The following is a 22,521-nucleotide window of genomic DNA, read 5'->3' on the forward strand; positions in this document are numbered from 1 at the left end:
TGAAATATTGTCTTTACATTCTTCTGTACTCAGTTCTTTCATATACATAAATGTAGCTACTTAGGGTTTGTCTACACTGGCACTTTACAGCACGGCAACTTTCTCCCTCAGGGCTGTGAAAAAACACCCCCCTGAGCGCTGCAAGTTTCAGCGCTGTAAAGTGCCAGTGTAGACACCTCGTGGAGGTGGTTTTTTTAGAGCTCTCTCCCAGAGCTATGCCACATTAAAGCGCTGCCATGGCAGCACTTTAATGTTGCCAGTGAAGACATGTCCTTACATTTCTTCCAAAAGATCACTAGAGTGCTTTGAGGATTTGCATGTCTGCATCCTCTGAGCTCTAGGCATATGCTTTAAGGTGGGGCTTAAAAATCTTCTATAAACATATTATTATTCTTTCAATCCTGATATAATTGCAATGGAACCATCCCCATAATTCTAATGAGATTACACATACAAATCATGAGGTAATCTGAAATATTATATGATTTAATAAGGCCTCATCCTCTGGAAAACCACAAAAGTATTCTCCTTGTTGAGTTTCCACTGGATTATCTGCTTGAGGAAGGTGGTGTTTGTCCATCTGTGAAATAACCAGGAGATTCTGCCCCAAAATCCACACATTTGTCAGAAGCCAGGACTATCTATGCCACAACACAGTGTCTCCTCTCCCCACTTCCTCCAGGATCTTCCAGGCTCTGGACCAGCATGCCCCCACCCTCCAGCTTCATCCACAGAAGCCACGCTGTCTGGTGATCCTCTTCCTGCTGCTGGTCCCAGATACGCCCCCAGGAGGAGCTCAATAGCACAATATTTTACCAAAATCTTCACAGGCTTAGTTAGGAGATGATGAGGGAAATGCAGAAAACTTTGAGACATAAAGGGTGATGGTTTAGCCTCAACCAAATTCTTACACAGCCAGCCTCTATGTAATCCTTGAAAACAGGGATTTTCTGTGGGGCAGGGATGCAGCATCACTAGCCACATCAACAATATATTTGTGAAGAGATTTAAAAAGTCAAATTCTGAGTTAGCTTCTAAATATTTCCCAGTGAAGCACAGAAAGCAAAATCCTTCCCCATCCCAGAGAGAAGAAAAATTAACACGCTGAGAAGAGATTATTAATGGTGATAAGAAGCTTAATTTAAAATTAAATTAAAATGCAGATCTTATCAGTTTAGTGCAGTGGTTCTTAACCTGGGGTGCACGCACCCCCTGGGGCAGGGCTAGTGCAAGGATATTTTGCCCCCTAGGCGAAACTTCCACCTTGCACCCCCCCTCCCCACCCCACTCTCACACACACACATCGGTTCATTGAGGGGAAAATCCCAATGAGTCCTTATAGACCCTAGGGGCCTGCCTGCCCAGGGGTCAGCCATGCCCAGGGGCTGCTCCCCAGACCAGGTTCCCCCCTCCCCGCCCCCTGAATTCCCCTGGAGGGTGCACAGCACATACCCCCCGCGAGCCCTCCCCACCCCACCCCAGTGGCCCTCACCCCGAGTCCACTCACTGGCTTTGCCGGGCTTGGGCCACTGCAGCAGCTTGGCAGGGAGGAGCCACCTTCTGGAGGCACTGGAGAGCCCCAGCCATGGAGGAGCCAGTGCGGTGCAGGGAGGCAGCAGCCCTGCAAAGGTGGCGGCGCTGCTAACGGGGAGCAGCCCCACCCCCTTGCCCCTCCTGTCCAGGCTGCGTCCCGGCGTCCCCCCGGGGGCTCCTGAAGGCTGCAGTGGATATATGCGGGCGCCAGCCCCCATGCGCCCTCTGGGTCCCCCCCTCGCCTAGGGAGAGCCCTGCCCTAGCCCCGCCCCCATCCACACCCTCCCACGTCCCACCCCTACTGCCCCTGTCAGAACCCCCAACCCCCCCGCTCCTTGTCCCCTGATTGCCCCCTCCTGGGACCCCTGCCCCTAACTGTCCCCCAGAACCCCACCCCCTACCTAAGCCTCCCTGCTCCTTGTCCCTGATTGCCCCCTCCTGAGACCCCCTCCCACCATAACTGTCCCCCTAGGACTCTAGACCAGGGGTCTCAAACTCCAATGACCCCGAGGGCCGCATCACTGCCACGCCCCCTTGCTGCCCTGGCCCCACCCCAATCCACCCTTCCATAAGGCCCCGCCCTGTCCTGTCTCTTCTCCACCTCCCCCCCTAAGCGCGCGGCTCCCCGCTCCTCCCCCCTCCCTCCTGGAAAGTGCTAAGCGCCACCAACAGCTGTTTTGTGGCTTGGCGGCGGGGCACTTAGGCGGCGGGTCCCAGAACAGAAGGGGCCCCCCACCACCGAAGACCGGGCTGCGCTTCGGCGGCGGCGGGTCCCTCTTTTCCCCACCCCGGCCGGTCCCGCTTCCCTCCCCCACCCCCCGGCCCGGCCCGGCCCCGGCGGGTCTCGCTTCCTTCCCACCCCGGCCCGGCCCGCCCGGCCCGCCTCGCGGTCTCGCTTCCCTTCACCCAGGCCCGGCCCGCCCCGGCGGCTCGCTTCCCCACCCGAAGCGCGTCTCGCGAGGCCTGAGCCGTCCCGCTCAGAGCCGCGTGGTGAGGGGCGGGCTGTGAGCTCCACGCCGAGTGCAGCGCTCAGCCCAGAGCTCCCAGCCCCGCCCCCTCCCCACGCGGCTCGGATCGGGGCGGGGCTCAGGCGCTCGGACGGAGACTCGGCGCTCTATGCGCTGAGGCTCCAGGAGAGGGGCGGAGGCGGGAGCCCCCGCTTTTCTCTTGGGGGCCCCTGCGGAGCCCGGGGCCCAGGGCAAATTGCCCCCTTTGCCCCCCCCTCTGGGCGGCCCTGGGGAGCTCTGCGGGCCGCATGTTTGAGACCCCTGCCCTAGACCCTACCTGTCCCCTGACTGCCCCAACCATATCCACACCCCCACCCCGAGAAAGCCCCTTGGGACTCCCACACCCCATCCAACCACTCCCCACCACCTGACAGGACCCCCAGAACTCTCGACCCATCCAGCCCTACCCCTGCTCCCTGACTGCCCCCCGGGACTCCCCTTACCATGCCTATACCGGTCAGACGCTGGCTCCACGTGGAGGCAAAACACGCTGCTGCGTGCACAGCCCCTCCCCCGCAGAGTGCTGAGGCAGCTGGGGATGGGGGGAGCTGCAGGAGGGGCAGCGGCGGCTCACGCTTCCGGAAGCCGCAGAACCTGAGCACAGTGAGGGGAGAGCCGGGGGGCGTGCCTGCCCGGGCTGCGGCCCGGTGCCCCCCCCCGGGGGGCTCCTGCAGCGGATGCATGTGGGTGGCAGTCCCCGTGCACCCCCCCAGCTCTCCCCTCGCCGCACTCGGGCTCTGCGGCTCCAAGGAGTGTGAGCAGCCGCTGGCACCCCTCCTGCAGCAGGCTCAGGGCCCCGCGCCCCAGCGGCTCACACTCCTGGGAGCTGCAGAACCTGAGCACGGTGACGGGGGAGCCAGGGGACATGCCTGCCGCCGCTCTGGGGTCCCAGCTGCCGGCCCCGCTCAGCCTCCTGCCGGCCTGGGGTTCCGTTCACTCAGCCGGCAGCAGGCTGAGTGGGACTGGCGACCAGGACCCCAGCTGGCAGCTGTTTGCCAGGCAAAATCGGCTCGCATGCCACCTTTGGCACGTGTGCCATAGGTTGCCAACCTCTGTACTATACACTGAAATGTAAGTACAATATTTATATTCCAATTGATTTATTTTATTATTACATGGTAAAAATAATTAAGTGAGCAATTTTTCAGTAATAGTGTGCAGTGACACTTTTGTATTTTTATGTCTGATTTTGTAAACAAGTAGTTTTTAAATGAGGGGACACCTGGGACTACGCGAGACAAGTCAGACTCCAGAAAGGAGTACAGTAGTCTGGAAAGGTTGAGAGCCACTGAGTTAGATAGACTGCCGGTCTGAGGGTATGCAATATAATTGTAGCCATGTCAGTCCCAGGATATGAGAGAGACAAAGTGGGTGAGGTAATATCTTTTATTGGACCAACTTCTGTTGGTGAGAGAGACAGGGCTAGGAATGGTCCCTTACAACTATTCATGCTAAACAATCAGTTCCACTTGCATTTGGCTGTGATGCTAGAAGTAGCCTCTCCAGACCTGAAGAAGAGCTCTGTGTGGCTCAACAGTTTGTCTCTCTCACCAATAGTTGCTGCAATAAAAGATATTACCTGACCCACTGTGTGTCTCTACACTTCAAACGCTACAGCAGCGCCGCAGCAGCGCTTCAGTACAAACATGACCCACACCAACAGGAGGGGTTCTCCCCTCAGCACAGGTCATCCCTCTCCCTGAGATTTTTCACACCCTTGAGCAACACAGTTAATCTGACTTTATTTTCTAATGCAGACCAGGCCTCACCTGGCACGCAGTGTTAGCTTAGACAGACTCTGTGTGTAAAACAGAAAGACCAAGTGCCCATTGAGAAGGGAGTCTCAGTCTCCCCTTGACTGAGGGTGCCTGTGGTGCAGGCGGGCGGCTTGCATCATGCATTGTGAGTGCAGACATCCCCGTGACAGGGGGCAGTGTCAGGCCACGCAGCACCGCAGTGCCTAACAGGGAAGCCGACGGAGGCGGCTTCCAAGCTCCTGCAGTGACTGGGTCTGGCCGCGAGGGGTCCCTTCCCTTCAGACACAGCCTGGCAGGCCCCGTCTGCCTCCCCCTCCCCCACGTGACTGTCTCTCTCCTGTGAGAGGAAGGCAGGGAGGGGGAGGGGCACCGGCCTCCTCCACTCTCATCCCCCACCCCAGCGACTACAGTTCCCAGAAGGCACCGCTCTCTCACCTTTCCCCGCCTTGCGCAGGCGCCGAGCCCTTTCAAACGGCCGTGAGCCTCACGTGACCCGCTGATAGCCAATCGGGTTTGAATCTGATTTTTTATCCGCCCCCTCCCCTCCCCGCAGCGCTTGTGTGCGATCAGATCGATCTAAGATGGCGACTGTGGAACCGGTGAGTGTTTCATTCCCTCTCCCTCGCGCCCTGAGTCCCGCTGCCCTGAGCCCGGGCAGAGAAGGAAGCAGGGGGGAAGGAGGGACCGCTCCCCAAGGGGGGGCGGAGAGGGGTGATCCCCACTGGGGCGGGACGGGGTGAGAGTGGATCGGCAAAGCTCTGAGTAGCGCACGCGCGTGGAGGGGGACGCGCCGGCCTGTGGAGGGGGGGAGGGGATGGGTGGATTCCGAGCCCGTGAGTTAGGCGCGTGGTGGGGATTGTGCCGTCACCACCTGGGGCCTGCCCGGCGCCAGGCCTGGGAAGTGGGGGGTGGGGGCAACGGACGCGAGGGGCGGCGCGTGCGTGAGGTGGGAGGGAAGAGGGGGAAGCCGGCGCGTGATGAAGAGGGGGCGCACGCGGCCTGGGCTTGGGGCGGGGGGGGCTGCTGTGCTGGGGCCAGACACCGGGTGGCTGCGGTTCCTATTGTGCCAGCAGTTGCACGGCGCGTGCGGGGGAGGCCCGGCGCGTCTCCCACGTGTGCTTCCGCCCCGGCTGACACAGGGGAAACGGAGAGACCCCCGTGCGCGCGCTTGGCCGCCGCCGCTCCCCGCTGGGAGCCCACCCCGCTGTCTCCCGGCGGGGTCGTGATGCGCCCGGACAGGACCGGGAGCTTCTGGCGCGCCCCTTGCGAGTGACCTTGGCGACCCTCTCCCGGTCTGCGCGCTCGTAGTCCGGGGCGGGGGGGAGCGGACCCGAGTGGCGCGGGCAGGGGCCGCGGCGCCGGAAGGTGACCCACGCAAGAGCCTAGTGCCACCATGACTGTGGCCGGCCGGACCAGCCGCTGGCGGCGGAGGGGGCGGTGCTGTCTGGTGAAATGTCCGTGTTGCTGACCACCCTGGTGCGGCCAGGTAGGAAATACATTTCCTGGCCACTGAGGGGCTAACGGGCTCCCTGCTTCTTCCATCGATTTCTCTGTCTCTACCAAACTGCTCTGACATCTGGGCAGTTTAGCCCTGGATTGACAGCATGGCAGCCTACATTCAGATGTCGGGTGGGGATAGAGTGCTGAGCCATCCGCCGCATTGAAGTGACTCTTGTGAAGTGATCACTGTTCCCTTTCGGGTTTGAAGCATCCAAACTTAATATGGCTTGTTCCCTGACAAACCCTGGCACGTACGTTTCACTTACCAAGCTGTTGCCACATTACTGGGGAGAATTTGCGACTCCTCTTGTGACATGCTGTTGCTTTGCACATATTTACTAAATATTTTTGATGTCCTTGTTTCAATTTTAAGTAGCAGAGCTCCAGAGAATATTATTTCTTAGATATTCTTTCAGCCTGCCTTTTCTTTATTTCTGTGTGCCACCTCCAGCCATTCTCCATGATTCATGTGATGCCATCTTTGATATACATGCTGATGTATCTCAGGGGATGGTCACCTGCAAGATTGGGTATTAGGGTCTGGAAAAGAAGGTGGGGAAGAGGTAAATAAGTCTCTTTTTTGAGAGTTGTGATTTATTCTATTAAATTTTGAAAATATAATTTGAAAGTTGCTAAACTTACTTATTATCTCTTAAAAATCTAATAAATGTTTTTTTAAAGTACAAGAATCAGTTTACTGTCTCATTTGACCTAGTTGTAAATAAACTGATTTTCATAGAGAAACAGAAATACTACTGCGTAAAACAATTCGCTGAAGTTTTCTTACTGTTTTATGGTGAAGTAAATGTAGCTGAAAACATTATAGACATCCATTTCCAATTAATGGCTCTCTGCAAAGACACAAATTACTTTAAATATAAACAAAAGATGAGTGAATTTAATGTTTGTAAACAGTGTCTAACAGCCCTAGAAAACAATGTCATTGACTTATCCAAAGAACAGACTAAGCAGCAACAGCATCAGTTTCCCCTTGTTGTTCACACAGTTTCATCATGACTTGAGTTTGGGGGGAAACCATTTCTAGGGTCAGAGGATCACTAAAAGCATGCTTTCCTAAAGGAACCAAATGGCTATCATATGGTAACCACTCTTGGTTACAACTGAACTTGAAGGTAATTTAAAATTAAAGGTTCCATGCCTCCTCATAAGTCTCTTGCCTGTTCTCAAATTTTTTTTCTATTTGCCAAGCCTGACCAGCATATTTCTGAACATAATACATAAAGCTTATAAAACAACTAGAGTGACACTTGTATGTTGTTGTGTTGTAGCCGTGTTGGTCCAAGGATATTAAAGACAAGTGGATGAGAAAATATCTTTTATTAGACCAACTTCTGTTGGTGCGAGAGAAGCTTTCAAGCTCTTCTTCAGGTCTGTGCCCGTGTAAGCTCTGTGTAAGCTCGAAAGCTTGTCTCACCAACACAAGTTGGCTCCTAATGACTTTCTAGGGTGATACTTGGCTATTTGTACAGAATTAAAATACTATTTACTGTTGTACAGTTCAAAAAAAGAGGGAAAACTGCTTGTTGAGGTTTCAGAATCTGGGACTACAGGCATATAAATCCTTCATTTTTCTGTAGTTCCTGTATCTCCCTTTCCAGTGTAACACAGAAGCATTTTATGGAGCTCGCAGTACCACCTTACTTTCTCTGAGTGTCTTCTGTAGTTGAGGCAGGAAAGGTCTTATGAGATGGGAAGGGTGATGCCCTGTAGGGGGAAGGTTGTTAAAGGAAAATCAAATCAAAGCTAAAGCAATTTTTGCTATTTTGTTTTAAAAAAATTTCTGTGGACACCTTTCTTCAGGTTGAAAGCATTTGAGGTACAATGCAAAACATTAAAGCTTATTCAGTGGAAACATCTGTTACCAATGCAAATATAATTCTACAAAATAACATCTGTAATGTTAGTGTTGGAACAACTAATTCCCAAAATATTTTTGTTTATACATTTCAAACGTCCAGAAACTCACTTTTCAGTACAGATCTCTTCCCCACTCCCTTCTCTTCCATGTTTGCTGTTGAAAAGGGAAGAAAAAGAAGAAAACAAAGGTGTTAAGAAGCAAGTTTTTCCACACAAGTTTAATTTAGGTCTCTTCTTGTTTAAATATTATCAGCTAGTTCTAGTAGACATTAAAACACAAATTACTTGATTGATGTAGAAGTCTCTGAAAATATTTATAGACCTTAATACAATGCTTAAAATGCTTTTCTTGCTAACTGTAAAGATAATTTCAAAGCTGCATGCATCTGTGCAAGCTACATTTTGTAATGGAACTGAGTATATTTACTTTAGAGTTGTGCGCTTGTACATTTTATTTTAGGGTTAGTCAACATATATAAATCTGTATTCATTTTACAAGCATTGTAAGTTCATAGTCAGAGTTGTACTAAAGATTCAAACCCTGGCATATGTACTTTGTTTCATACTGATGTGGGCGATTTCTCATTTACCTTGCTCTTCTTGCTCCAAAATCCATTGAATTTAGTGGTAACTTAAGTATCAAACCAGGGCAATATATTGCATCTCATGAAATGTAGAAATACTGTTTTGATATGTTCCTCAAGCACCTAAAGAAAATGGAGTCCTGTTTTGGAACTTACAGTTAAATTGCATCTATAAGAAAAATATGGGTCTATCAAACCTATGTACTTTTAATCATCATATATGGATCCGAAGCCTGGGTATTGCTTAAATAGAACATCAGGATGCTGAAGGCACTTCATATTCATTGCCAGCAGCTACTGTTGGGCATAAAAAAAAAAGTTTTTTTTTTGTGTTTTTTTTTTTTTAAATCAGTGATAGGGGATGTGTTATTGAGAATTGACTTCAAGAAGATTCAAGTCTTCCTTTGTCACCTCTGGCTGGCTCTTTATGGTCATATAGCCTGCCTCGGAGACGAAGTCCACACACGTCAAGTCCTGAAGATCGGACTTAAGGTCAGCAGGGATCATTGCCTAGCCATGGACTGCGGGCAGCCAGGTGGTCATCTGCAGTTAACCTGGCTACATCAGATCAGTAATAACCCAGTGGCACTTTATACTGTATTCCAGGGGACTAAATGTGGTCATGGACATTCGGCTCTGCGGACACTCACTGTTTCTGAATGTTCTTCTTTTTAATAAGAAAAGAACTGTTTGTACAAAGCACTAAAGAAAAAAAAAGTCCCAGTGTTAATGCTTTGGCATTATTTCAGGGGTTTCAACAACAGCCTGCAGAAAATAACTTTAAAAATAAAATTCTGCCATGCTAAACCTATGAATGGTTTGGATAAATAAGACAAGATAACTTATGTAACCTTGTACCCTTCCATCTCCCAAATTGCAAGCAGGTTTCGGTATGGGATTTTGCTTTTATCATTTTGTTCTTATTCAGTGCACTTAAATATATGTATTTTCTTAACACTTGCATTTGTATAGTTAACTAATTCCACATTCAAAAGATCCTATGTTGAGCTGAAAGTCTGTGTCTTAGCTGAAACTTTCATATCTGTTCTTCCATTTTTAATTTGGCTAGTTGCATGCTATGAGTCAGCTTTGGTAAGGATCCCTGGAATAGGCTTCCAAGGGAGGTGGGGGAATCCCTGTCATTTGAGGTTTTTAAAAACAGTTTGGACAAATATCTGCTAGGGGTGGTTTAGATTTATTTTGTCCTACTTCAGCTCAGCGGGGTGGACTTGATGACTTTTTGAGGTTCCTTCCAGCCCTACACTTCTGATTCTATGCATAATTAAACACTAGTGTGTAGGATCTTGGCCCTTGCTAACGGAAATGGCAGACCTTGTAATGATTTACTTAAATTAAAAAATATGCAGCTGAACTATGGCTTGGAGTTTAAGTTAGTGTGTATGCTGATATCAAAACAGCTTCTAATTTAAGGATACATTTAAAGCGTTTTTGTAATTTTAACACTCCTTTTATTCTATGGAAAAGAAAATTAAACAGCAAAAAAAGCTTTGACTTTTGTTCTTAAACCTGAACTGCTTTAGGACAGAAATTGGCCTTAATCTCTCTGTGACTAGGAATTTCTAGTGTCATTGTGATCAGTGACCTGCTGTTGGGAGATTCCCACAGTATTCAGTCATAGTGTGATGATTTAGGCCAGTGGGTCTAAACCAGGGGTATACACAGATTTTCCAGGGGTACATCAACTCATCTAGATATTTGCCTACATAAAGTGCACTAGCAAAGTCAGTACATACTAAAATTTCATACAGGCAATGACTTTGTTCTGTATACTATACCCTGAAATGTAAGTACAATATTTATTTTCCAGTTGATTTATTTTATAATTATATGGTGAAAATGAGAAAGTAAGCAATTTTTCAGTAATAGTCTGCTGTGACACTTTTTGTAAGTAGGTAGTTTTTAAGTGAAATAGAACTTGGGAGTACGCAAGACAAATCAGACGCCTGAAATGGGTATAGTAGTGTGGAAAGGTTGAGCGTCACTGAATTAAGCGGTTTTGTTCATTATATTTTGCTTAAATATATTGCTGGTATTTACCAACTGGGGATCAGTCTCAAGTGCAGTTGATTATTAATGAAGAGATACTGTAGTTTTAAAAGAGTTTAAGAACATAAGAATGGCCATATTGGGTCAGACCAAAGGTCCATCCAGCCCAGTATCCTGTCTTCCAACAATGGCCAATGCCAGGTATCCCAGAGGGAATGAACGGAATAGGTAATCATCATGTGATCCATCCCTTGTTGCCCATTCCCAGCTTCTGGCAAACAGAGGCTATGGATACCATTCCTGCTTATCCTGGCAAATAGCCTTTGATGGACCTATCCTCCATGAACTTACCTAGTTCTTTTTTTAACCCTGTTATAGTTTCCATCATAAGCTCACTTTAAAAATAAAAATTAAAAAATTCCACGCTAACTTTCTGAAAAAGTTTAGTCAGAAACATATCTATCATACTTCTCTTTTAGATCAGAGGAAAAGTTCTGGTCCATTTTAGATAATCACCCAAGTGGTTTGAGTTAGTTATAGAGTCTTGAAAAGAATTGAGATTTTTTAATGTTAAGTTTTCTAAAGAGTTTTGTAAAAGGGTGTCCCAGACAGCGTGGTCTAAATATCCATTAATCCTCAGTGAGAAGCAGTGCATAGGACCACCTATCTATGTTGGGTTTTAACAGCACTTTACATGGTATGTAAGTGCTACTGTAAACACTGAGTGCAAAACTTTAAAGTTATTAGATAAAAAAATAGGAACTTCTGCAGAGCTTCATGAAGACCTCTGTAAACATCATAAGCTCTAGGAGAGATGTAGTGAAAATTGTAAGAAATTGAAGTGTTTGTAGAGAGGATTACATTGTGAGAAATCACCTTGCTTTCATGCCCTAGCTATTTTAAGGTTTTCTACTTAACACCTCTCTTTATTTCTGAATCATTTTCTTTCTTGGAAAGGAAAAACTTCTAAACTGAGGTTGTTTTTTTCCTTTCTTGAAACTTTCAACATTTTAAACATATTAATACAGAAGTTTGTTTTAGAAATTCAAAATGTGCATCATTATTCTCTTGTCACATCCTAGTGCATAGGACTGTTTGTTTTTAAGTTTGAGTTTCTACCTTTGGAGAGGCTTGGTAAGAACTTGAAGTTCCGTATGGTCTCTGCACACTTGATAAAATTCCTTAGGTCTTGCAGTGTTTAAAAGCCGTTAAATAGTCCTGATTCCAAGGCACTTACAAATGGCTGCAGTCTTAGATTTTAAATAGTATGTATAGTTCAAAATTATACAAAAGCACAGGAGGTAGATTTTAAAAAAAAAGTTTAACATTTGAACAATTTTTTGTACCACGTCTTTTATGTATAAATCACAGAGCTTGTTTTTGTTCATAACTTTACACTAATAACATGTTAGTTAATAAACAGTGTGCTGACTTCATTTTCGTGTGGTGAAAATGTAGCATCAACTTTCATTTATCAGTTCTATTTAAATATTTCAGCCTCATGATAATTAGAGAGAGTTTATTTTCCCGACCTTACTTGAATTAAACAGATAATTATGCGGCTTAGATGTAGCATGAATGAACTGGATGACAAGGACTATCCTGTGCTTTAACTATAGTACTGTTTTCCTTGGAAGTCCTAAATTTTCTGATTATAATGTTGGCTCAGATTTTGGCTTAATTTTGAAATATGATATATGTTCATGATTAGAATCAATTTGAAAATTCCTGTTTCAAGAGCCTTGCTTTTTACTTTAAGTTTAATGTTGTAATTGTTCTTGGTAGCTTTAGACTTGTGAGTCAACAAAGAAGAGATTTAGCACATGAATGACATTTTTGGGTATTGGTTGGAATGTTACATTATCTAATTGTTTAATTGCTAGCTTTAATAATTTAATCAAATTATTGAATTTACATCCATTTGGAAACTCACCAGAAGTTCACAACACAAAATACTATTATGTTGGCAATGGCTTGAATCTCTAATATCTAAAGTGAAGCCCTCCGTAGTCTTGGTCCTCCAACTCATGAGACTTCCAGCAGACACCAGTGGCAATGTTGGTACAAGTAAACAAGATCATTTGGAACCCTCTTACATATTGACTATTGAAGAAACTTACCTTATCCCCATATGCAGATTCCATGTTCCAGTATTAAAGGCACCAGCACATCACATGCTGGCACGTCTCGTGTAAGCAGGAAGTTTGGTATCACAGGGCAACCACTTTGTGCAACTAGAAACATCCACAAAGGTATTAACTTTAAAACAATTCTAAATACTTTGTAACATGCATCTTTTAGCCCTATGAAGATTGCAACTCCAGTACTGGAAAAAGTGCTGCTCACTTTCAGGTAGACATAATCCCTTTTTAAAAAAGCTGTTGTAACTGTTGCTGGATGGAAGCCAACAATAGTTGGTTTCTTAACTTCTTGAGAAAAATGTGTTAATCTTCATGTAGACACTTTATTTATTCCTGGAAGGTATACTAAAGGCCTTCTTTCTGTTCACGCACCTCCTTGCTACATAACCTCTTGTAACATCTCACTTGGGCTTCAGGTAATGTCATATTCCTGTTGTTACTGCTAGTTGCTTTCCTAAGATCTTTGGTTTAAGAAAATGTATACGGTTAGGATAGCCATTCCCTTATACACATAGTTCAGTAGCTTCAAGTCACTTCCTCTTTTCTTCCTAGAACTTGATTAATTGCACAAATTTTCTTGATTTTCAATTTTTGGGTGTATTACAGTTAAACTACTAGACTATCCAATTAATTTAAACATTTTAATAAGATTTTGCCTGTGATGGTATTAGTTCAAGCTTTAGTGTCCAAACGAATAGCTACAGAAAGTTGCTGAATGATCGTATACCATAATTAGATCAGAACCAGCAATTCTAGTGAACAGCGAGCTTTAAAATAGAATAATTTCATTTCTGAAAGTTCTGAGCCTTTCATTTTAAAGGATTCTAACGCTGTGAACATGACAGCCTAAAATATTGGTTGTATTTCTTGTCTGCCAGTCTTGGTGTTTTGCTTTGGTTTTTTTCCCCCAGGAAGAAGGCCCCAAGAAGTAACTAAAATGGAAACTTAAATAGGTTGCATTGTCTACTTAGTCAGGCCTCACCTATACTTAAAAATCTAGTACTGACATCTGTTCTAATCCAATGAATATGTAGCTGAATCTTGGTTCTTTTAACCTCAGCATAGTGCCTTTTGCTGTGCATGGGTTTAATTGAATTCTTTATACTGAGAGATTTTTTTTTAATTTATTTTTGAGCTGAGTAGTTTTTAATTGTACTTTTTGGGAGTTAGTTTGCAAGAGTCACAATTGCTATCTTACAAATCTCGTTGTTTGTCTTCTTCCCATTTTGTTACAGTAAAAGCTTTTGCTGATGTCCATGTTCTAATATGAGTCTCATTACATTGGAAGCTACTTGGCAGCTGTTCCCTGGGTCAGAGGGCTGTGTGGGCACGTAGCTGTAGGTTTTGCAAGTGATGGTAGCAGCCCTGATGAAGATGATTGAATCCAGTAGACAAAGCCTGTTTTAATCAGATGCTGTGCACTTAACTAGAAAATCCACTTAATGTGGAAAATTCCCAGGCCACCTGTTTATTCCCAGAGATGTGTAATAGGGATTGTAATTATGGCCTCTTGGGATAAAAGTTACAGTTGAATATCCAGTGGATTTCTCTCATCTGCTATGGAGCTCTTAATTGCCAGTGTGTGGTCCCTGCGAATCTTTGTGACATCTGTACTATGAAGAATAGTAGATGCAGAAGAAATTCCCAAGATACAGAATCCTGTTACCATGTATATGTACTTGATATCTTTTTAAAACTGTGAATGGGATCGTTCTGCCAAGTTTTCCAGGAGATATCGATATCTGATTTTCTGTTCAGAAACTGTAATATATGTAGTGAGTACATTGAGCTGTCTACTACAGTGCATATAAGAGTAACAGGGTTGACCCTACAAAGGCTTCCAATTTAGCAGGTAACCAGGTTTGGATTTACTATGCTACCGTATCTGTATATCTCTGGGGAAAAAATCTAACAAAACTAGAGAAGGCAGATCTTTAAAAGCAAGCTTGTACCCACTTGCTCGTCCTAAAACAAATTCAGGTTTGAGAAATGCATTTAGTAAATGATAACAGTAAAATGTTTAGAAAATCTCATTTTAAATGAGATTTTAGAAACTACTATTGCTAATGGTAATTTTACTAATAAAATATTTTAGGGCTCTAGCATTGTCTGCTTAGTCAGGCCTCACCTATACTTAAAAATCTAGTACTGACATCTGTTCTAATCCAATGAATATGTAGCTGAATCTTGGCTCTTTTAACCTCAGAGTTTATACTAATCAATAACTGGCTTTAACAATCCAGCTGAAAGCTTTAAGCAAGTTTTACTAATTGGATTTAATATACTGCACATTTGATTAATAATGATAAATGCTTCACTGTGTAAACATTTGGTCTGATGATCTGGGCAAGGGGTCGAATGTGAAAGATCAAAAGAAACTGTAACAAGTAGCATTAACAAGCAAAAACTAAAATGTTGTTTTCCCACTAAGTAGCTCACTCTGTTTTGCTCAACTTGATAGCATTTGTACTGAGCATAAACTGCTCTAGTTGAGAGTTAAACTTCTGTATACCTGAAACTTATCCTCAACTCTGCTTTGAAGCACAAAACTCTGCTTCCAGTTTAATGGACTAGGTTAACTTTTGCAAGTGATAGCATACACAGCAGTGCTTAGATCTGATGGCATGTCTTGTATTGCATAACTATCTCATAACTTGATTAGTTTTTGAGGGAGTCATGTCATCCAGTGCCAAAAGGATCATAGTTGGCTATTGCAGGGCCTTTGAAGTGAGTGAATCATTAGGACACTTGTGAATGACATCTTGAAAATGAACTTTTTAAAATGTGCACATAAGCTACTTGGTATCAGAATTGCTCTAACTAGAAATATGTAATTTTATAGGCTGTTGGGTGGAGTGCAATGTCTTCTATTCAGTTTTGGTCCATACACGTGGTATCCATAAATACAATAAGCAAGTAAAAGGTTTCTAGCACATGCATACCTAATATATTTTTCTAAAGCTGTTTAAAACTTGCACTTGCTAGTTATCACTTTCCTTTTCCATTCCTAGTTAGTCTTGTATTCATCTTTCTAGCCTAGGTTGCACTGGACAATTAGAAAAATAGGTGACTAGTCTAGTGGGTTTAAAAAATATTTCTTAGATGTTATTCTTTAGCTATTTAAAGAGCTGATTACTTAGTGGATCTGAGTAGGTTGCTCAATAGAAATAGCTACAGGAAAAACAGCAAGTTTTGAAAACTTCCCATTCGTACAATAAGTATTAAAACAGTCTTGATGAAGACTTCATTAGTGTTTGCAGAATTCTGGGTGGTCATAATTTATTTGTGTTTAATAAAACCAGTGAAGTACTGTGAACAAAAGCCAGCATTATTTCAAAATATGGATACCTCCCCTAACCCCCACTTCTAGGTGATAGAAAATATTTTGTTGCTAAAGTATAAAACCTAAGACGATATCAGATTATGAGAGGATTTTTTTTTTAAGATCGTTTACTTTGTGTATTTCACAGCATTTGTGTGTTGGCCATTTCACTGATTTTTTTTTTTTCACTCTGGGGGGTCTTTCAGGTGGCTTCAGGAGGAAGAGTTCAATTTAAAAAAAATTAAATGTGATTGGTAAACTACAAAATGATCAGGAGGCTAATGGGGGGGAGGTGGGAGGTAGCAGGGTGCAGTTCCTGAAACTACTAACACTTGAATTTTGAGTGATTTAATGGAGTGCCCCTTTTTAAAAGAAATTTGTCATGTGAACCAAATCTGGCAACAGATTCTAAAATAGGATACTACTACTACTTTTGGATATTGTAGTGAAGTCTATTAGTATATGAATAATTTCTTAGTAAAATATTTCCGCAGTTAAGGCAGGAGACTGTGCTTTCTGTAGTGTATTTGAATCAGCAGTGAAGTCCTAAATATCAGTGCCTCAATAGTGGTTTTCTGTGTAATCCATGTTATTCGAAGAGCATTCTAGGTAAAATATGGTACTAACATAATCTCATACTTTGAAAATGCTGCCACTTCATCTTCATGTTTAATAATCCCTTCAGGTCTACTCGACTTCTCAGTGTTCCAGTAGCTCAGAAGCTGCTGGGACTGTGAATAACTTTGAGAGGTGGGAAATCCATGTTCAAATCATTTCCCTTTAGGTGGGGTGGAGGGATTGAACCAACCTGTCTCTCATCCTGAGTGAGTACCCTAACCACTGGGCTAAAGGTTATAATGGAGGCTACTGCCTCCTCCTCCACCCTCCAGCTGTTTTGTATGACATGTGATTTGAGAACGCATAGGGGGGTCTATCCCCACAGGCAAGTTGGCAGTGGAATGGAACACCTACTTTCACATGCTTTGAGGGATTGTACTGGGGCTTATGAATTGTGTACATACCCAGAGGCAGAAATTTAGGGTCACGGAACTTTTACAGTGAAAATTTAGGCACCTAGGGATTATAGGTGCCTTCAGGGTTACACTTAGCAGGGATTTTGAGTCTCTCGGTAGTGCATAACTCCTACTTCAGGTGCTGAAGTCCTTTTGACTTGTCATGGCTGAACTTAATCTACTTGTGCACTGCTTCTCTTTGATCAAGACCATAAAGTCTAAAATTTTACCTAGTTTTTAAATCCTTTTTTGTGCCTCTGGATTTAGAAGTGTCTAGAATATTTTTACATTTAGGTAGGTTTTGTTTTGTGTGTGGAGTGTAACTAAGTGCTAGTTATTGTGCAGAATCAGCTGTATACAGCTTTGTTTGCCCTAAATGTAGAATGAGCTGTGTTTCATCCCCTGTCTCGTGAATGTTACGGCAAGGATTGCAAATTGGAGTGGGATGGAGAGATGGCAGTAGCGGCTGGAAATGCTTTATTATACTTTCTAAAGTTCTGTTAATAGCCACAATGTCATGTTTGAAATTGTAGAATGAAATGACAAATAAACTTGAAGAGCAACACACATCCTGAATTTTCTTCTCTACTCATGTTTTTTCCATATTCTATTTTAAATTTAATAAATTCAGTGTATATTTGAGGTCTGTAGCACTTTCTCTAAAGCAAGTGTAGGATGATATTTTGAATCAAGGTGTATTGTAGTAGCAGGTGTTAATGGGTAACTTAAACTCATTGAGAAAGGTAAACTTCAAATCTGAGAATTACTTTTAGTTAACACTACACTGCCATTTAGGGCACATATTTCAGCTCATACTTGCTTACGTTGAGAGTACAGGCATTGGAAATTACCCCGTTTGAATTTCAATACTTGTAGTGTTTAGTACTGGCTGCAGTAGTTTTGGAGTCAAGTATCTCTAAAACCCTTAGGGCTAGAAAAAAGTTATGAAAATACATTGAAAGGCTGGCAATCTCTACTTTCCAGGGATTGTTCATTAGATTCCAGACCTTAAAATCAAATCATTCTAATTATCTTCTTCACCGCAATTCTGACATTTAATGGCTGCCTCCTCAGGAAACACTGATTATGGAAATCAGTGTTGTACGCTAATGGTTCTAAAACTAAAGTGCACAGAGCTCATTCCTGGAACTCCCAATTCTTAAAGATCGCAAGCAGACTTTTGTGCCTTCTGGTACTTGGTAAAATAAGCTGTATAAACCACATTGAAATCAAAGTGGAGCTGGGGAGAGCCAAACAGCAAGCAAAATTACATGAATTTTTGTGGTCCAATATCTTGTAACCTGTTAGGATTTACGCACATGTTGCATAGATGAGCACGCATACTTGCAGGGCCATATGTGTTTTTATGCTGTGATCCTGGACTGCTAATCAGAAAAAAGGTAGTGGAAGCTAATTCTCTGAAGTAAACTTAAGAGGGTGGTAGCTAAGTGTTTTCAGAATACAGTTGAAGACACATTAATAATTTTGCTTTTCTTTATACAGGAAACCACTCCCAATCCTCAGACTTCAGAAGAAGAGAAAACTGAAACAGCACCAACTCAGGAGGTTGCCAGCCCTGAACAGTACATTAAGCATCCACTACAAAACAGGTGAGCCATGTTGTTCTGTCACCAGGCTTTGTGATTCTGCAGGTAAATACGCCACCTCAAAATTCTCATAGTTGCTATTTTGTCAAATTATTATTGTGTTTTATAGAGAAAAGCTTTCTTTTTTCACTTTTTGTTCATAAACTTTCAGCCTATTCTAACAAATTTTTTCAGTGACCCTCATGAAGAAATAAACACCCAATTGTACTGGTTCTGAGTTCATCTTCTATTGTAATTGAAACCTTTTGTTTCTGTTAATAACAGTGATAGAGTAGCTGAGATCTCTTCCCTCTGTATATTTTCTTATTGCAGCCAAGATGCTCTGAAGGTGGTGGGGAGAGGCCAAGTTCGTTCTTCTATCAGCCAGGGGCAGGTGGAGCTTCACATGTATCAGACATCCGACAGTGACTGATATCAAAAATTGAGCCCCTATCAAGCAGGGTCCAGAAATATACTTCGATAGAAACCATAATGTACTGTTCGATCCCAGCAACTAAGTGCTACAGATCTGGGCATCACATGTGATGTTAGCCCTAGATGTCATTAGGGAGTTATACACCCTCATCTTTCATGTATTTTTCTTAAAGTTTTCATGGTTGTACTACACTGATGGAAGCAGTAGTGGTAGACCAACTGAGCAGCTGTTTTCATCAGGGTTGGACAACAAGTTGGCAAAACTCTACTGGCTAGTTTGTATTAGTGTTCCCACTTTGCTATTACCAGTGGCAATGCAATGGTGCAGAATTCTAAGAAAAATGTAGTACAGGCCTACAACATTAAATGAGGAGTTAATGTTCCTGAAAAATGCAACTTTAACTGAAACGATGTTAAGCGAATCCAATTTCCTCCTAAGAATTAATGTAAATGGGGGGAGTTAGGTTCCAGGGAATTTTTTTTTGACAGACACAAGGCATTCTATACATTTTAAACAAGCAATTTAATACTACACTGGGGGGAGTCATGTGCATGTGCTGTGTGTTTACAAACATATTGTACATATAGTACAGTACTATAGTTGGGAGGTGCCCCTGCCTTACCCTACACAGGCACAGCCCACTGGCACTGGAGAGGAGGCAGGCAAGGAGGCTGAAGGTGCTGTAGGCTGGGAGAAGCACATTGCGCAGCAGCGGCAGCTTCCCCTCCTCTGCAAGCACCAGGGGCGGCGGGGGGCGCTTAACCCTCAGCCTGCCCACTCCCCCCTTCCCCAAGCCCCCATCCTTGACCTGCCTCTTCTCCCCCTCCTCCCCCTTTACTTCCCACGCTGCAGCCTCCCTCCTCCCCCCTCCCTCCGCTCCCTTCTAAACTCTGCAAGCCACGCCAGCAGGAGGCAGGGGAGGGAGAGGGGAAGCATGACGAGTCCTCGCTCCTCCCTCCTGCCTGGGGCAATCAGCTGGCTTGTGGTGTTTAGGGGGGAGGAGCGAGGACTCGGCATGCAGGCTCCCCCTCCCTCCCGTCTGCCTCCTGCCCAGGGCAGTCAGCTGGCTTGCGGCGTTCAGGTGGGATGGGGAGCCTGCTTGCTGAGTCCTTGTTCCTCCCTCCTTCCCCCGAAAAGCCGCAAGCCAGCTGATTGGCGGGGGAGGGGGTGTAGGGAGGCTTCCAGCTGTGGAGAAAGCAGGCAGCCAAGCAACGTAAGTGGAGCATTGCACAGCTTTAAATGAGCATGTTCCCTAATTGATCAGCAACATAACAATGAAACAACATTAACTGGGACGACTTAAAGTGAGGAGTTACTGTATAGGTGTTTTCTTTGGCTAAATTTCTCAAGCACTGCGAGCAACAATTATAATGCTGTTTGTAGTTATTAAATATTTTAGAACAATATTCACAGGACCACTTATGAAAATGTTACTTTTGAGTAAAATATTCGGAGCCTAGGATATCAATTCGGGGAATTGATTTAAATCATTGATTTTTTTTTTTAGTCAACTTTTCCATTTGTACTACAGTTATTTTTAAGAGGTGCATTCTCATTGGTTGATATAACCATTAAAACGTTGATTTACAATTAAATACACCAAATTTAGTGTGTATGCTCTATCTTTTTGCTACATTGGAGGGTATACTATAACTATATACATATATTTAAGCAATTGTATAGCTTAAAATTTGCAGATTCTTATTAATTATACATTTTACTGTTAGAAAATGGTGAATGATCTATTTATTTACTAGATAAGTAACTTTTTGCTCTTGATTTGTCTCAAGCTGCATTAGGATGGTAATTGGAATTTAAAGAAACACAAAACAACATACTTTTTTTCTTTTTTTTAGAAAACATTAAATGTTTTGGATACATAAATTTGTATTATCAGAACATGTTTCATATTTACAACTAAATGATTTATTAACAGACTAGAGGGGTTAACTGTAGACAGTGAATTAAACTTATTATTTCAGATCAGCCTGGGCAATTTTTCAAATATGCAGAAGTGCAAATGACTGGAGTTTGTTAGTTAGGCTGTCCTTCAAACATTTAGAACTAGTAGATCTAATCTCCCTCATTTGTTTTTGTGAACTATAAGAGAGACAAGTGTTCATGCTTTTTCAATTCCCACTTAGTTTCTAGACTTTGAATGAATTAGCTCAAATGAAGAAAATACTCCTGTGCTTGCAGAAGAAGTTACTATTGTCAAACTCTGGTTCCCAGGATTTAGCTAATGACTTTCTCCAGTTCAGTTGTGACCTTCTTCATACTTTTATTGATGATGGTTTACTGCTTGAATGGTTCATAGTTGGCATGATTGATTGGGTGATTATTAGATGCCCACGTCACAGCAGCACCATCTTTAGCAGTTAAGCATCTACCCGGTTCATTGGATTGAGAATATTGGCAAGAAAATGTTTAGAGTAAGTGCTTCATCCATCTGCTTCTTTACTGCTTTAAGTGTAACTTTGTGGTAGTTATTTCTTTCTTCAGTGTCTCTTGAAGTTCTTTGCAGATTTCAGCAGCATCAGTAATGCAGCAGCAATCTTTCCACTGTTTGTCCCAGGGTATGGAAATAGCTTTCAGTAAATTCAGCATAGATTTTACATTTCTTCCTAGTCTGATGTTGACTACTTTAGCTGTGATAGTTCTATCTGTGTTGTCACGATTTTCTTCACAAATTATAAGAATAGGCCAATTCTTAATATAGCCCAGAACATTCAACAACTGACTTCTATTATACATCTTGGGGGAGAATTGGTTTGGCTCCTCCTGCTCTCTGCAGTGCAGCTAAATTGAAGTGGTTGTCACGGTTTACAGGATTGGTGCTATATGCCCAGCTTTGGAACATCCTCTTGGAGGAACCCCTTCTATGTCCCAGACCCCCAAGGAGTTGGTCTCCCCTTCATGATAGGCTACATGGCCTCACCCTCTCCTTAGATTGAATCTCTGGGGCTGCAGTACTCCTGCTTCAAACTAGGATCTCTGCTCAGTCAGTCTAATTGAGATAGACTCCTGGTTAGAGACTTGTACACTCTTCAGGGACTATTGGACTTCACCCAGTATTTGCAAAGACACTCAAAAAGCATTTTCAAAATAGTAAGGTTTATTAGTCAATTGGAACATAGCATTGAAAGTCCTTAGGTTAGCATAGAGAAATAAAGGTTAAAGCATAGACAATTCTGGTCAGCTCAGAGCAGTTCACCAGCCAAGCTGTAGAGAAGTCCATTTTTCAGGTTCTGTGTCTCCCTGACCGTAGTCAGTTCCCAGGTGAGAACCCACTCTTATTCCCCCAACTCAATTCTCGGTCCTTTCTTCTTGTGATTGGGGTTTCTCCTCAGCTTCCCTGCTGAGAGGTGGGGAAATCCTCTCCCCCTCTGGCTCTTTGGTTGCTCGATGTCAGTGTCCTGATAATTGGGCTTTCCAATGTCTGATATGGATCAGCATAGGCCTGTCCTTTTTAATGAACCCTTCATTTTGCTCAGACAGGCAGCACACACCAAACCTGTCTTTTAGCCTGCCCTGAGACACACATAGGATTCCATAAAAATAGTATCTCAGAAATTCCCACTTTGTCACAGTTATTACTCAAATATTTTGCAGTTTCAACATTTTGCTTTATTCCTGGAGTTGTATTTAAGTCTTTGGCTAAAAGGTGCATCAGATGAGCACTGCACCCCTATAAGTTTCAGATTCCCTTCATTATTTTCTTCTAAATTTCTTCTCATCTTTACTACATTTGCAGCAT

General features: G+C 43.6%; 1 protein-coding gene across 1 annotated transcript in view; it reads left to right on the top strand.

Annotated features, from left to right (window-relative positions):
* Nucleotides 1-4,477: 4,477 nt before the first annotated feature.
* EIF4E (eukaryotic translation initiation factor 4E) overlaps nucleotides 4,478-22,521 on the top strand; it is a 42,883-nt gene continuing 24,839 nt past the window's right edge. The window contains exons 1-2 of the mRNA XM_039541149.1: nucleotides 4,478-4,896; nucleotides 18,246-18,352. Of these exons, the coding sequence (XP_039397083.1) occupies nucleotides 4,879-4,896; nucleotides 18,246-18,352 (125 nt within the window). The 5' untranslated portion in view covers nucleotides 4,478-4,878. The remainder of the gene's footprint in view (nucleotides 4,897-18,245; nucleotides 18,353-22,521) is intronic.

Source organism: Mauremys reevesii, linkage group 5 (genome assembly GCF_016161935.1).
Source record: "Mauremys reevesii isolate NIE-2019 linkage group 5, ASM1616193v1, whole genome shotgun sequence".
Taxonomy (NCBI): Eukaryota; Metazoa; Chordata; order Testudines; family Geoemydidae; genus Mauremys; species Mauremys reevesii.